At 40.2% G+C, this 17,483-nt stretch overlaps 1 protein-coding gene and 1 long non-coding RNA gene across 5 annotated transcripts in view; one reads left to right on the forward strand and one right to left on the reverse strand.

Moving 5' to 3' along the window:
- asb8 (ankyrin repeat and SOCS box containing 8) overlaps positions 1 to 17,064 on the reverse strand; it is a 28,447-nt gene extending 11,383 nt beyond the window's left edge. Inside the window, exons 1-4 of one of the 4 annotated variants that reach the window (XM_084365470.1) lie at positions 16,774 to 17,064; positions 14,280 to 14,456; positions 14,081 to 14,185; positions 1,920 to 1,991 (exon numbers count right to left, since the gene is read on the reverse strand). In XM_084365470.1, the coding sequence (XP_084221596.1) occupies positions 1,920 to 1,991; positions 14,081 to 14,185; positions 14,280 to 14,408 (306 nt within the window). In that variant the 5' untranslated portion in view covers positions 14,409 to 14,456; positions 16,774 to 17,064. Of the gene's footprint in view, positions 1 to 1,919; positions 2,057 to 7,622; positions 7,689 to 11,374; positions 13,674 to 14,080; positions 14,186 to 14,279; positions 14,457 to 16,773 lie in introns of those variants that run through there. The other 3 variants (XM_084365469.1, XM_084365468.1, XM_084365467.1) reach the window with 3 other exon arrangements.
- On the forward strand, positions 10,286 to 11,552 carry LOC311264540. Its single transcript, XR_014623472.1, has 2 exons — positions 10,286 to 10,460; positions 10,608 to 11,552. It is a non-coding gene; the product is annotated as an uncharacterized lncRNA (long non-coding RNA).
- Positions 17,065 to 17,483: the final 419 nt, after the last annotated feature.

Below are 17,483 nucleotides of genomic sequence, written 5' to 3' on the forward strand. Positions count from 1 at the left end.
TCCTTTATATACAAAAGTTACATATTTTAGAAAGTAGAAAACTGTGTAGGTTAACTTCTTGTTCTGCTGCTTGCATTTAACATTAAAGCTACACTAAGCCCTAATAACTAATCAATATTTTAATATAACCAATGGACTGTGTGTAATGTGAAAGGGGTTGCTTGTAGTGTGAAGCCTACATCACCAGACTCTGCTGTTTCTCACAGCTGTACAGCAGTTTTGGTGTCACATGAACATCGTGGAGTAGGGGTGCAATTTTAGATTTAGATCAATTTTGAGGGCATCCACTAGGGATGGGATGATTATTGGGTAATATTGTGAATTGAAATTATTTAGGCCAGGATAATCATGAGAAGAAATGCCTAGCATCCATAATGTACTTCTCAGGCAAATCATAGCAATCATGGTATCTAATGTCCTCTTACTTCTGTTTCCAAACATCACAAAACCTCACTAAGGAGCAGATCCACACTACATGAACAAACCAATAGAGTGATGTAGCCAACTACATGCCCATGCTGATTGGACAACTTATTAGTGGCTCTTCCTTGGGTGGCATATTGTAAACAATGCAATGTGAGTTATAGCTAGCAACATGGCTGATGACGAGCTTGTGACCAAAAAAGGAGCATTTATGCAACATTGTGAGTATGCATTTTGGTATCAATCTCAAAAAGTAGATCATGATATTCGATTTTTGGCCAGATCACCCACCCGTACTCCTTGCTCTCATAAACCCTGATTACAGCTATAGTAGTACTTGCACTTGCTCATGAACACAGTGGGACATTTAGCAGCTACAGAGCCACACATTTCCCTAAGGCAGACCAAAAGACCAAAACAGTGCTAAAAGAGAGCAAATATTAGACTTAAATATACAGCTGTGGACCCACACTGTCATTAACGTCACTTTGCCTTGAAAAGCTTCCATGTGCTACTGTTCCCTTAACTGCCAACTAAATTAATAATGCCATCTACAAATAAAATATGCAGAGTATTTACATCACAGAAACATGTCAAAGGAAAGTTCAAATGTTCAGGGAAAGAATCCCTGGGTGTCCATAATGTTCTGAGAAGAAAACAGCCAAACACATCATCATTTATTCATCCAACACACGCATGTTTAACTGCTGTACATGCCTGTTGTTCAAACCGCGGCTCGCATGGACAACAGATCTCTTCTGATCAGAGAATAAGGCTCATGAATCACAAATGTTTCTTAACCACATAAACACTTTCTTCCTCCAGACCCCAGGAGAGAAAATCCAGCACTAGTTCTATCACAACCAGCTGAACACAGCATCAGACGGCTAATTGAGCACAACATCAGACATGATATTTCCTGTGTTGAATAATCACGAGTCCTAGAACACGCTTCTTTTAATTTGCTGTGATATCGGGCCAAGCCCCGACAATACACCACGTTACTGGCATGTGAGTGCACTATTGGCACTCAGCTGAGTCACTGCCATGGCTCAAACCTGTGTCTGCAGGCGCTAGAAGTCAACAGTGACAGGTTGAAACAATAACTGTGCTCTGATTACTCACTGGAGCTTCCAGTGAGTCATTGCTAAAGGAGACAGCATTGTCTCACAAGACAGCATGTTAGCTTGAATGCTATCTGAGTGATGATCATTAGGAGTGTTGCATAAATCACAGCCAGGATCTTTTTCTGGCAGTGAGACCAAGTGTGAAGACAGACCAGAAAACTTTTCAGGTTTATCAAGTTCTATCTTGTATGTTTTACTTAAAGCTCGTCTTTAATGGTACAATAGCGCTTTCAATTCATTTGCTTTTTAAAAATAAATACATTTGATAATAAGTAGTTACAGTGAACTCCTGGAGAGTACTTACACAGAGGCAAAAATAAGCTACATAAGACACACCTGAAAACCAGGATAAGGAGTGAGGAGACTTACCTGTCCACAGCCAGGAGCATTGCACACAAAAGGTCGGTCGTCCCCCATTTTTGCAAAGAGCTTGCAATGTAACTGTGGGAGAGCAGAAGAGGAGAACATTGCTGCGGCTTGTTCTTGATCCGTAAACTGGCAAAATCCTGAAAACAACAAAACAGGGATGCTGTGGCTTGTGAGTCTTTAGTCTGAGCAGGAAGCCGAATGCTATTTAAAAATAACCCTGGCAAGGAGGAAAACATGCACAGAGGCAGCGAGACGAAGTTTCCCTGGTGATACTTCCTTCACACAGGGGGGATTCTGGTCGGCCAATGAGGAGCCGCTTACCAGAGAGGACGACGGCTACCGTGTACACACAAAGACGTCCCCCTCTCCTTCTGTCTCATTTTCCCCCCTCACTTCCAATCCCTCCTTCTCTTGTTACCACTCCCTCTACTCACCTCTCAAGCACCTCCCAACCTTTTACCTTCTTGTACCCCTCGTTCAACATCTCCCTCTCTCAGCTGTTTCTATCTGAGCACAATCCCCCATCCACCTTAGGAGGGCTCTCATGTGAATCCACAGCACAAATATCTTGAAAAGGGCGCATTCACACTGACCCTACACTGTACATCACTGTGTTGTCCCAATTCACTCCAACTTGCTTTTTTTCTGTATGAAGACACAAGTGACTGAAAACTAAACGTTACTGACAATTAGGGGCGCAACAAACGATTAGTTAATTTTTACATTAATCTGCAGATTATTTTCACAATCAGTCGATTAGTTGTTTAGTCTATAAAATATCAGAAAATTGTGAAAAATGCTCATCACAAATTCCCAGAGCCCAAAGTGACGTCTTGAAATTGCTCCTTTTGTTCCGCCAAAACCCAAAGACTCTTGATTTACTGTCATAAATGACAAAGAAAAGCAGTAAATCCTCACATTTAAGAAGCTGGTACCAGCAAATTTTTGACATTTTTGTTCAGTAAATGAATGCCGACAAGGTTATGCAGTGTCTAAGCAAAAATGATTAATAGGTAGAGGCATTATTTATTTAATTCAGCTAGAACAGAACAACTGTACCTCTTTACTGCAGCTTAAGTCCTAGAGAAGACAACCTTTAAACTATAATCGTTACATTTTAACTTCAAAAAATATTTTGAGTTATATCATTATATAAATATTATATTGATGTATCTGGTTGCCAAGAGAACTTGCATATTTAGTATTTATGAAAATAATAGTGCATAATAATGCTGCTGCTATAATAGAGCTTTACAAAATGATCTGAAATCTGTGACACAATAAACTGTCACATTTAACTCTAAAAAGATCTAATTATGGATCATTATAGAGCTGCTGAAAAATCGATTGATTTTCAACTATGAATCTGAATAATCTGCAATTATTTTGATTATCGATTAATCCGTTCGAGTAATTTTTTAAGGAAAAATCCTGATTCCAGCTTCTTAAATTTCATTTTTATTGTGATTATTTTCTGGTTTCTTTCCTCCTCTATGACAGTAAACTGATATCTTTGTATCATGGACAAAACAAGACACTTGAGAGCATTATCTTGGGCTTTGGGAAGACATTTTTATAATAGTTTCTTTTTCATGATGGCTCATATGATATGATTGCCCCAAATAATGACAGGAAGACTAATTTCAGATTCTGGACATATGGAGTGGACACTGGACTAACAGGCTGGTTGAGGCTCTGGTGAGAGATGACTGATTACAGCTATTCTATTTTAAGTTTATAAAATTCATATTATTTATTTATTTAAAACTGCAATGAGAATATACTGAGGTACGTAAGATATTTATAATGTCTGCAATTCCAGTTATTTTCATTGTACAGTCCTATTCTGTAATATCATAATATGAAGGATTTTACTGGGTTCCTGTTAACTCATCATAAATATTTAGAGATTTGTAAAAAAAAAGAGGAACATAAGGATAGCATTGTTGAACGCACTAGAAACAGCAATACTTCATACAACTCTCTTCCTTAGTAATGGTATTGTCAAAGAGTTAAATATGCACATGGTTATGTTTGGTTTCTCCGCATGTTGTGCCTGAAGCTGAACTGACATAAAGTAAAGCTGTGCGAGGTTCACTGCTTCTATCAGCCGTCTCCACTGAGGAGAATAACTCCTCACAAACTCCCCCCTCCTTCATCCCCAGCTCCGCCAAACCACCCCACCCAGCTGAACAGCACTCCATGTGAAGACAAACCGGGAAGTTTAGAAAAATAAACTGGTGATTGAATTTAAATCAGAGAATCGGAGGGGGTGGTGATAGATGAGGGACATCAATGTTTTAGCGCTCTCAGCTGGCCCAAAGTGACGTCTGGCAGCTATTACACAATGCTGTCCCACTGACAGTACAGCGACTACCAACATGCATCAAGGAACGTGCTGTGTAAACAAGTACAAACCTTTCAATAAACAAAAGCCACTGACTTTTGTGATAGTGAAGAATGTTTCGCTAAAATGCAGTCATGAGCAGCGACCTTAATAATTTAAAACTAACCCTTCGAAATGCAGGTCTTAGATGTCTTTTGTGATCCACCTCATGAACTTTTACTTTGACGATGATGACATGACAGCCTCTGTACTTCTGTGTTGTTTTGACTCGTTTGTAAGGCTTGTTTAATCATGTTCATTTAAAAAAAATCTCCCGATGCTTCATCCAACTTTATATGTTCAGCTATTCCACAAACTGGAAAGCGACATTAGTTATTTTTAGTATTCTAATATTACTGACCACATTCACCTCTGTTGCACCTTCTCCATGGATTGAGCATGTAGTCTAACATTATTGAGTGGGACAGCTTATTCAGTATGTTGGCAAGGCATAAATGTCTGAAAGTTTTCCCAATGTTGAAGTCAGTATATTTTCCTCCCTCCTCCCTCCGTCGAGGACAGCTGCCCCTGAGCCAACACATGATTACTGAAGCCTTGCGCTGGAATACAACGCTCTCCCATGACGCCGGGCCTGCAACAGGCCTTACCGTTGTGTCTCTCCACTCCATGTCTGCATGAAAGAAAAGGGGTCTGCGTCGTGTTTGCAAGCAAAATCCCTGTCCCTCTCTGTGTGCAGATCAAAGAGCTGATGAAGCAGACCTCCCATGCTCTGGAGAAAGGCAACAGGTTGGTGCCAGGGCCATTGCAAAGTGCTTCCAATCCACTGAGTCTATTTGGGCAGAGATGTGTCTGCAAACGAGATACTCCGTCTAGCTCGTTATACCGAGGGTGTGGACTGTGTGGGGGAAATGGACACATCTGGCGTGAGGAGTGGGAACAGATTTCAGAGTTTACATCTTACTAAAGACATGTTAGACATTAACTTGGCTGCCTGGCACCAACATGAAATGTGGGATTTCCACCATAAATTTTACATGACAGGGGTGGAAAATACCATTTGTTTTCATAGCTGCCCCAACTTGATTAAAACAGATGTGTTAAGGACTTTTCTTCATGTATCTATTTCTTGGCTTTGTGGTAAGAATATCAATATTGAAGGACATCTTAAAAACCTGTATTACCATCTATAAACATCTGCTAGATTCACATGTAAACAAAAATAATTGTTAATTTACTACTTTGACTGTCAGTTGTGTCTCATTGAGAATAAACTAATCAACGAGTTGACAGTGTAAAGTTTTACTGCGCACTGTAAAAGGCCCAACTCTGTGAGAGACGATAAATTAGTCTGTTAGTCCTGATGCACCATCACTGATATTCATTACCAGCGTGGATATCAAGTCCACCTATTTTTGCCTTCTTTCGTCCAAGGTGACATGGAAGCACTCAAAGTGCCCTAATTCCTGTCCCTCTCATTGAGCTGCTGCCAAAGTCCCACTGTTAACTTGGATTTCTCCGACTCAGCAGGTGTAGGGGAACGAGTCCCAGCTATAATCAGCCGCAGCCATCCAGTGTTTGATGCAGCCTGCTAGGAAACTGACTAAACAAACTGTATTAATAGCTCGCGCCGCAGCCATGACTCTGGAATCCGAGGCTTGAATTGCCAGAGGGTAGGGGAGACCCCACAAAGAGAAAAAAAGTAAAGGACAGGGAGCAAGCGAGCGAAATAACGAAAGAAAGAAAAATGTGGTCAGTGATTGGTCAATTGACGGATCATGGATATCTGCAGGATCACAGGTGAGGTCTCGGCTGTAGCTGGTTGTGGGTGTGCAACAGCCAATATGTACTTATGTAAGCAAAGTGAACCCGAGATTTGGTAAATGGAGCAAATGAAATCCTATATCCATGTCTGCATAACTAACAAGGCCTAAAAGCTAAATCCATGTCGAGCTAGCACACAATGCAGGACAATACGGGACAGACCCAGGGCAGTTTTCTAAAATTAAATCAGAAACACTGTGCCGATTTCAATCTCGGTCGGAAAGATTTTGTAAGTGCTTGCTGTGAGGTTTTGATTATGTAACAATAAATTCAAAAGAAACCGTCTAGGTCACCTGAGGTTTTGGGTCTGCATATCTTCTGAGGCTGATATAATTTTTGGTAAATCAATTATGTTTAATGTTCTGTAGCAGTACATATTGATTGAACAAACCAATAATAAAATGGACAGACTCTGATTCACCATATGTGTAATGTACTATGTTTCAGTAGAAAAACATAATATTTAAGTTGTATAACCATTCAAATTCATATATGACTCTGAGCTGGCCAGGATGTTTGATTGCACACAACAGGCTGCAGTTTTTCTCTGGTGTAACTCTATGTGATGGAATGAGGTACAACTCTGCCAAAAACATGACCTACATTCCTAATGAACGTGTTGACATGCATGGAGATGCGGATCCTGGGGCGTTCAACAGCTCACATTGCAATACTATGGATATCATTATTACTTCAGACTGTGAGCTCCTCAGAGACTCTCCATGCAGACCCAGATTATCATTACAGCATAATATACCGCCAAAAAAACAGGCAGGCACATATTTATCGTGTGCTTTCAGGCATGTGAAAAAGGTCAGTGTCAAACTGAAAATCCAAAGTCGTGCAAACTTTAGTTCCTCATCCAGTCAACGCTAACTGGCTTGAAAAAGTTTGTCTTTTTTAGCCTTCGTTGCCGTCTGGCGACGGTCGGGCATAGTTAGCCCTGCCTTTTCCCGTAACAAGACCGCCTATTCTTCTCAGCAATTGGCTTAAAGCACGTCAGTCAACCGCATCTGATACGTACGACGCTTTGGACCGTGTCAATAACACTGGTTAGCTGATTCTTATTGGCTAAAACACCCGAAATCAACTTTTTGTATCCACGAAAAAACTAATGGCTAGCTGGTGCGGCTAGCGTTTACAACAGGCCGAACGCACATTCAAAATGAGTGTAATAACAGCGCTACTACCACTTCCAGCGATGACAACGAACAAACACACGGCAACACTTATTTAATTACATCCGAAGTGAAATGGTGTCTTTTGAAGGCTTTACGAACAGCACAAAAATCACAAAAGCAGAAAAAAGCTAGCAGTTAGTTGGTTAGCGGACTGACACTTGAGTGCAAAGCGAGACAGTGGGTCCCGAATGAAGCGTTTGAGCTGCCACAACAGTTTAGACAATTAAATAGACGCGTAGTTTTAACACTAACAAACACAGGAAACTGGCGCGCCGACCGCTACTTTGTCGTAGTTTAGCGTAGTAGACATATTTATGGTGAAATTAAAGGGTAATAAAGTGTTTACAAACTCACCCTTGCGCCCCTCTCTCTGGCTCCCCTCTCCTCTCCTCTCTCTTGGAATTTGACACTCCCCTTGACGTCGAGTCATCGCGAGATGTTACGTGAATTGCCGTGGCTAGACGTTGAGGAGAGAAGTTTCCAGCCAGAGGAAGTTGTCTTTGACTTTTAATATTTTTAATATCTATTTAACATATTTTTGAACCTACAGGTAAATATTTACCTACACACTGGATAATAAAAAATAAAGCAGTTGTTTCCTCAAAAAAATTACCACTTGTTCTTTCACTATCAACATTTGAATAGGCTACTATAATGGGCTATATTCCTAATCAGGTCATGGAGTTGAATATGTCAAATGATTTACTTTAACAGCATTTTACAGCCAGTTCTGCAATTAATTTGTTGTGTAATCACAGATGTAATGCAAAAACGTAAGCAGCCTACCAAGAAACAGAACATAAAGGCACCCAAATAAACACATATAAAGTTGAAAAATATATTAGTGTTGAGGTAAAAACTAAAGTGACGTATATAGTGAAAGTAAAGTATAAAATATCAAATGCTATGTTATATCCATCAATTAAAAAGTTGATTATTGCACTAAAAGTTGGCAAATTGTTGATTTCTGCTGTTCATACAGATACCAAAGACAGCATTATCTTTATTAATTGGATTGGTGGGTGATATTTTAGACTGTTACCCCTCACATATGGCCTCCTAAAAAACAGTGATTTAGCTATTGTATATTGATGTTGACATTTTTCTTAAGAAGCTCATTAGAAGTTGTCATGTTAAGAAGTGTCTCTAATTGGACCCACAGGTAATCTGACATTATCAGCGCAACATCTTTTATCAAGTCATTGATTGTGCATCTGAAATATATTGTTTCCGTTATATGACTGGATATAACAAAACATTAAAGGTTTGTTTTGAGGCTTATCATCCTGTAAGTTTAGGTCTCCATCTCCATCTGTTTCTGTAAGTCTATGATATCCATAATTTTGTCATCTTACATGTCCTCCTCTATTGCTTTTCCTGAAGTTTCTATTTTTTTCCTTTAAAAGTTTTTTATTTTTAGTTTCATATCTTTTAAGTTCTCATTTTCTTCTAAACTTGCTTCTTGAAATTGGGCTATATAAATAACTTTGATTTAACCCATTATTTCTGAGTCACAAACATGTAAATGGAGGCAGACTGTAGTTACATTTCTCTCTTTTTCTATTTCAGCTGTGAAAATGTATTTCCTTTTCATAAAATCCCTGTTCGAATTACTGTTGAATGATGTGTCATAATTCCCACAATAAAAATAAAATTGTGCAAAACTATTGTATGAGCATATGAACAGTAAAAATAAGGGGGGTCTTTTCCCCTCTTGCTTTGGTTTCCTTCCTGATATTCTCACCCTATTCTCTCTGCTTGGAAGTGGACGTCCTGACTGTGGCAGAACAAGGCGCTGTGGCGTACGAGCCTGAAACAATAGGCCAGAATATTAGAAATGGGCTGCAATGGTTGAACTTGAGATGGCATGGAGTATTAAAGACGAGGCAGCTGATGTAATCCATTGCAACTGTTACGTAACATCACAATTTTCCTCTAATATACAAATCGCACTAAACATTTCATTTAGAGGCTGTTTTACATGCCAGTGAAAGTGAATTCAGAGACAAGCCTAGAGAGCCCCCGAGTGGATAACTTGAGAACTGAACTGAATGTGTGAAAGTTCACTCTTACTTCCTTCAAGAGACACAAGTAAAAATACAGTCAGCCATACCTGTCATTTACGCTGGGGACACACTTTTGTCAATGGCTGATTTGTCCCTATTCATTTTTAAAGGTGCAATATGTATGTTTCTTGTAGTTACAGTTTTGGGTACGTAGTCCTATATTATGGAAAGGTAGGACTTCTAGATAGGTTTCTCTGCTTTTTTTGTTTTTGTGCCAACGCTCAAAATACAAGCCTGGTCTGCTCTAATATTTACAAATACAAATGTAAACTTATGGCTTTAAAGTACAAAATAAACTCATGATAGCTTCTGCAAACTGCTATTCCTCATATCAAAAGCTCCATCTGTTTATAAAAAGTTGCATAGTGATTTGTTAAAAATTGCACGAAGAAATGTTATCTAACAGATGAGATAAAATTAATTATGATCTGCCATTATGCATTTTTCTTCCCTTGCTGTTATTTTTATTATCTACACTGTCCTCGTATGATTCCCCACATTACACTGCCTTAAACCGCATCTGTTGAAAACATTTTTTCATCTGACTCTTTTGTCCCGACCACTATGTTTAGCCAAAGTTCTCCCCTTGAAGTTGCCCCTGTTTTTACAAAATAAAAACTTTTTTGGGTGTGAAAACAGATCAAAAATTCCTTTTCCTTAGCTGGTATTTATTGTCCTCTCTTATATTATTTCTGTCCGAGTAACATTCCTGACAATACATTTATAAGTTAGTTTCTCATATTTGAGCTCCTCAGGCCCTCTCATTGTAAAGACTGTGATTCAATCTAATGACTGTAGGCAAACTGTAATTACACAGGCACTGAGTGATCACAGCTGTATTCAATGCTAATCACTAACGAGTTCAATTGTAATCCAGCCTTTTCCTTGCCAAGCTAATGCTGTTGTATAGTTTAATGACATAGCAGATAGTGTTGTATATTATTCAAAGATCCCCTCCTGACTTTCTGCAAAAGATGTATATTTTCCACATTAAAACCTTCTAAGCCAAACTTTTTCTCTTGGAGGGTGAAAACTGAATCTTAACGGTAGACCACGGACCAAAAAGCAAACACCTGTTGTGTTGTCATGATGTGAAATGGTACTATACAGAAGCCCAGAGAGGCAGGTGAGGAACAAATACATTCTGGTGATCCATTTTCTAAGTCTGATCTAAACTGTTTTCTCTCCTGTGATTATGACTTGAGAACCGGCCAAAAAAAAGTTTTGCCAGGATAATCTTTACAAGTTCCTTAATTTTTCATTTGCTTCTCAGGGCTTCTGCAGTACTTTGATTCCAAGTCCTGCACATGTTGTCAGTCTGCACGTCATTCCCAGATTATAAAAGATTTATTAGGGGATCTACATAGGCCTATTTAAAGAGCATTTTACTTAAAACAAAAAATAAAACAGCATAAGCAGAGGATCATAATTTTCTTTTATTGTTTTTTTATTTTTTTTCTTGCTAGAAACATGTGGTGAGCCAAATCAAACACTGTGGCGGGCAGCCGTGCTTTAAAGGCACCTTCTCCTTTGACAAACAGGTGTTCCTGTCATGTCACAGACAATTAAGTTTTAATAAAGAACTGACATCTAGATGTTCTTCACAGGTGTATGTAAACTTCATTTGTCAAAAGCGTTGAGCCTTGATAACTGATTTGGTATTCAAAATATTTGCAGTATATTAAACGTTGCAGATAAGCACAGGTGTAAATAATAAAATAAATGAGGGCTGAGTTCCATTAAGCTGCTTTGTTTTCAAGGCTTGCTGTAGCTTACTGGGACACTTCCATAGAGCAGAGCCATCATGGATGTTATTAGTAACACATGTGCTTTTCCTACTGTGACAAGCCAAAATGTCTGCTCTGAAAAAGACCTATGCAAATAAACCCCTTACTCTGAGTCGAGCCAGTAATTTGAATGTGACACAGTGGTTCAGTAGAGTTTCACAGCCTACCACGGCTTATTGCTTACACTTCATTATGAACTGCAAGATGCATTAAAGCTGTCCGTTTAAACTCAATGAATGACAGAGGAAAAAAATGAATGGAATATAAAGGCATTTACTTTCATTACGTTGACAAAGAAAAAGAAAAGCACTTTTGCAGGTGTACACAAGACGTGATCTAAGGGGGTTAATTCTTATACAGCAGCAGAACAAGCAAACAAAATCAAGCACAGAAACGGTCCGATTTTAGACGGACGCCATAACAAATGTAAATACATTTTGCAAGCTCATTTAGTGAATCTTTCATGGACAAAAACTTAGTAATCATGCCACTTCATGGGTCTAATATTTCAACACTTAATTTAAAGTAATTTTTTAAACATACGCTGCAAAATTTGGGATGAGGGAGCACCCTTGGAAACTTTTTCAAGTTAAGACTGAAAACATCCATTGTAATAAAAAACAAAATATTTTATTCCTCATTGGCAACTGCAACATTCATTAAAATAAAGCCCAAATAAATAATGACAGCAGGCATGTTGACTGAACATTTTCAGAGGAAGGTAAGTGTGTCTGCCAAATTATGTGGACCAGCTTCTACATAACAAATAAAACTGTTCCCATCTTTCTGGTCAGTGTTTTTTATTATTTCTTTTTTTTGTCGTCACCTTAATATTTCATAACTGATGCATTGTGAATTTGTAGGGCAGTCATCAATAGAGAGATGGCCGCTCCAACTATCTTACGAACTACATAAAATTTGTTCCTGAGCACTACTTCAAGAACTGCATCTTCTGACAAACCTACTGGACAGCCTGCATCATTAAGCCCTCATTCACAAACCTATCTTACATTTAAATCCAATCTTACAGTGAGCTTGTTTCCTCGTTTTCTGCGACAAATCATAACATTTTTAAATTATATTTAAGTTTTAAAATGTAAGATTCAATACAAAATTGTAAATTTTGCATTCAAAATAATGATAAGCCCGAGTTTAATTTAAAAGAAGCACTTGGCTCTTGGTGAACAGATGAAACAAGAAGCTTCACGTGGGTCAATTCCTATGATAAGCCCAACAACCCTGATGTCATAGTTTCTTTCTATACTCGCACCAAGGGCTCTTCTCATTTCTCCATTTTGTGCTTCCTTGTCGCCTCTCACCTCCGTCCTCCTGCCTGTAACCCGCAAATTGATCTCAGCAGGACATATGAACAGGCATACCACACAGCTGGAATATACAAATCATGGTGGGAGTAGGACTAAAAATGTTCCTTTTGTATTCATAAGTTATTTAAGATGATGATAAACTATCAGCCTTTGCATCTCATGGGTTAGGGACTGAGGAGAGGAGAGGAGATGAGGAAACGCATCAAGGATGTGCAAACTGAGAAATGAGAAGAGAGGCAAGACTTTCGAACAAGCTCGGCCTGAGTTACCAAAACTGCATAATTTTGCAGATGTTCCTATGAAACAATATAAACACATCATTGGTGGAGACTTCATCCAACAGCTGACACTTGTCAAATGTACCCTTCTGCACTGCTCATATAGATGTTGTGTAGATAATAAAAAAAAAGACTGGTGTGTATGTCTCTCCTGGTGCACAAATCGGTATTCAATTGCAAGAAGGTTTGATTGATGAGGGCCACTGTCAAACAATATCCTATAATTCAATGGAGACACTTCCTTGCCAATAAATGCTGCAATAAACTGTCTAATCACCAGTGAGGTCTGAGAGTCCTCAATAGCTTCATCACCTCAGTCCCTCAGCAGTAGATAGTCTTTGATAGTCTCTGGTAAAGGAAGCTCTTTTACAGCAGTAGGGAGGAACTGGACTCCGAGACTCTGGCGGACAGCACAGCGTGCCAGAGAGCGAAGCGTGGGAGCCTGAGCCACCATGTTGGTCAGCCTCGCCAGCAGTTGTGGATCTTTACTCAGCTCTCTGGGAAGGGTGCCGTCAGCCCGTCGGATCTCAAACCGCCCTGCTGCCCGGCACAGCAGCTCCAGGCACTCCTCCTCCTGTTCAGTGCCCAGGCCCCGGGCCAACAGGGCCACCAGTCGGGATATAGGGGTCTGGCCCTTCAGGTTGGTCACATGGACCTGGGCTCCGTAGTCTAATAGCACTTTGACACTCTCCAGGTTGCCCTTCATTGCTGCCCAACTCAAAGGTGTGTCATTGTTGTAGTCCCGTGCGTTGGGACAGGCCCCGCTCTCCAACAGGGCCCTCACACACTCTGGGTTGTCTTTGAAGGCAGCCCAGTGAAGTGGGGTGTCCTTGTTGCCATCCAGGGCGTTTGGCTGGGCCCCATACTCCAACAGCAGCTCCACGCAGCTCTCATCCTTCTCCGCTGCATAATGCAGTGCTGTGCGGTTATATCCATCCAAAGCATTCACCTGATGAGGAAATGTAATGTCATGAGCAATCTCATGCTAAGGAGTTAACAATACACTGACCACAGATTTGGGTGTCAAATGGTTACCTTTTACTACAAAAAACAATCAAATTGTCATCATCTCTAAATTTCAGTTGCATGTTTTTAGATCGTATGTCTTCCACTTTTGTCTTTTGTCAACCCCAAATTCATTTTTTCTTTTATTGAACACATTAAGAAACTTGTACTGCTAACATCTGCAGTGTTCCAAAAAGATCTCGACAAAAATAATACTGATGGATTACCGCAAACAAGCTTCAGAGCCCTGCAGATTGACTTTCTTAAAATAGGGTGGCTGTCTGGAAGGTAGTTAATTAATGTAAAACCCTGCTATGGTAAATGGTTAAGTAGAAGTTGTCTATGACATACCTCCGCCCCCTTCTCCAGCAGCAGCTCCACACAGTCAGCATCAGCGACCATACAGGCACAGTGCAGGGGCTTAAGCGTGCCATGCATCCGGTTCACATCAGCTCCCTTTGGCATACAGGACATAATGATGTCAATATAATGGGATGACAGTACAACATAGTATTTATTTAAAGTTGGACTGGAAGATGAGCAGGCCTACCTTACGAATGAGATCCTCCACATTGTCATGTGGGAATGAGCGGATGGCTGCGATGGTGCGGATGAGCCGCTCGGACAAGGAGTATTTACTTTGAATGCTTTGCATGATGTACCACATAGTAGAGCTCATGTGTAACTGAGGACCATGGCACCCTGGTAGGGGTGACACAACGGCGCACTGAAACACATTTTTCAAGAAGTTGAGAGTTAAAAGATGCAACACACTATGATTAAGATTTCTGAGCCTTAAAGGATAAGTACCGTTTTTTACAACCTGGACCTTATTTCTGGCAAAACATATGGTCATTTACTCACCCAGATAACTTTGGTGTCATTCGGCGTCGTTCGGACGAAATTAGATCCAGTGTAGCGGCGATATATCCATATAATGGGAGAGACGGGGCAGCGACACACAGCCTCTATATAACGCATTATCTGCCACGAAACTAGTTAATTTCATCAATATTTTGTTATGAAATGCTAGCGCTATTAGCCTCTGAGTCCGGGCTCGTCTATTGTCAACATCCGGGGTCTGTAGGCTGATCTACTACCTCTGACCTGGAAGATGTCGTCTCTGAGCTGCGCGCGCACCCGCGACAGCGCGGCTTGTTTACCTGTAGCTGCTACTGCTAGTTTGACCCCGGATGTTGATAACGGACGAGCCCGGACTCAGAGGCTAATAGCGCTAGCATATCATAACAAAATATTGATGAAATTAACTAGTTTCGTGGCAGATAATGCGTTATATAGAGGCTGTGTGTCGCTGCCCCGTCTCTCCCATTATATGGATATATCGCCGCTACACTGGATCTAATTTCGTCCGAACGACGCCGAATGACACCAAAGTTATCTGGGTGAGTAAATGATCATATGTTTTGCCAGAAATAAGGTCCAGGTTGTAAAAAACGGTACTTATCCTTTAAAGGAGCACTATGTAGTTCTGGCGAAGAAATTCAAATTCAGGATTTTAATATGTATAATATTAATGGGGTAATAATACAAACTCAGAAATATTATCTTTTCCATAACTGAATAAACAAGCTGTTCTCAGACGAAAAGTAGGTCCCCAGTTTGAAGCTAGAAAGGTGGCAGGGTCCGCCATCTTTCTCTTCTGATTAAAATGTCTTCCCCAAAACTACATAACACCATAATCGAACAAACAAATCACTCAGGTGTTTTTGGTTGTTTTAGATGATTGGTCCTCTTGTTAGGTAGTGGCTACGGTCACTATTTTATTATAACATACTGTCGGTTGCTTTAACATAGAAATGCACCAATTTCACCACCATTTTACCAGCATTGTAATTTAGACTTTTGAAGACTTTTTAAGGATGCACGGACACCCTGATATTGCATAATGTGGTGCTGCAGAGTTAGTGACTTTCCTCATGAAGAAACCTGTAGCAAAGTGCGTTATTTCAGTGTGGCAAGAAATACGCACATACATACGCATGCACATAAATGTAGTGGAGAGGAAGTATAAAGTAGCAGAAAATGATAATACTCAAGATAAAGACCTCAAAATTTTACTCAGGTTATTTAGTAAATTGTACTCAGGTTTATTCATCACTGGTTGCTCAAAATCTTGCAATAATAAGCAATATTGGTCGACACCTTGTAGAAACCTCTTAAAGTTCAAGTTAAATTATAGCACACAATCAGGTTATATTGGGTATTTAGGGTCCAGCAATTTCTCCTTTTATTTGAGAAATTGTTATTAATACATTCTGTTTCTAAATCACATAATGTGAAATTGCCAAGAACCGTGATTTTGAAAGTAACTTACTTGTTGATCTTAGATAGAAAATTCATGCCATCATGCTTTTATAAACAAATGAATACAATTATCATGTAATTAATGTAAGTAATAAAAAAAATTTCCTCCGTTGTTTGATCGAAATGATTTTTTTATAATTAATGTTATAAAACCATGCATTCTGGACATAGTATGCGTGTCTTGCTGCAGATCTGACGGCCTTTATCTAACATTATTCAGCCGTTTGCTATCAAACCTAATGGAAGTCGCCCGAGAGCTGCAGAGTATCAGCAGTGCAAGTATGCTAACAAAACATAAACAAATGACTGACACTGACAGCTAACGTTAGCTCACCTGGCAATAACATGCTCCACAACAAAAGAAAGCAAAATGCAGTCACTAGCAATGATTCAGGTTACACGCCGAGTGCCAACTTTTACAAATAACACACCAATAAACAAAACACGAGCACGTTCGCTAGCAAGCGGTCGCTCCTGGGCCGGTTTAGAGAAAGAAAAAAAAAGATCCTCGGCTACATTTTCACCCGGCTGCTAGCTAGCTAGCTAGCCAAATTGGTGCTAGCTGACGAGCTAACGTTAGCATCAAGATGCGAGAAAGAATCGAGACTCGCAGACGAAAAAAAACCGAGTGACATTTAGTACAAACGCTTGCTAACGCACTCTGAAATCCTATCCGCGTCAACCCTCGATGAATTACCGGTGCTAACGGGAAAACGTACCGTTTGTGGTCCACGGTCTGAAGGTCCGACAGGTTACCGTACTGACTGTTTGCTGCTCGCTTTCACATAAACACAGCACGTCACCGCTCTCGGCCACGCCCTCCGCCTCGAGCCTCCGGTTCCCTGTATTTAAACCCGGCCGAGCAAACAATCGCGTTATTCTGCGATAACTTCAAATAACTCGAGGTTTTCTCTGAATGCTGTCTTCTTGCGATGTATGACTGCGGCGGCACGTCTTTCCCAAGCGTGCTTCCCGATATAGACACGTATGGCACCACAGGCATGCCATGAATGCCTTCAGCTCATGACCATGTTGAGGTACAGGCGACCAGCAGAGACACAAGTGTCTCCATGAGTCACTGAGGAGCCAGAGGACAGGCAGCCCCTGGTGGACAGCAGGGCCACAGACACACCATGAACACTGGTGGCTTCAGCATTCACAAGTAGTTGTTGGAGCTGTTTGTTGGTTGGTAGTTTGTAGATAGTTATTTGTTTAGCTTAATTATTTCCTTGCTTAACATGTTTAGTTTTGTCTAGTTAATTAATATTTTGTTTTTGATTTGTTTGGGAATTTGGGTAACACTGTGGGCACCCAAGGTTTTATAGGTGGAAAGATAGGTAGGTGTAGGACCATGATGCACCGGGGCAGGAGAGGCATGCAGGATCCCTTTGTTTGCTTGTTTTTTGGATAAAGAAACCATGAAAATCAA

Source organism: Pagrus pagrus (genome assembly GCF_965226575.1).
Source record: "Pagrus pagrus genome assembly, chromosome: 11".
In the NCBI taxonomy this organism is placed as follows: Eukaryota; Metazoa; Chordata; class Actinopteri; order Spariformes; family Sparidae; genus Pagrus; species Pagrus pagrus.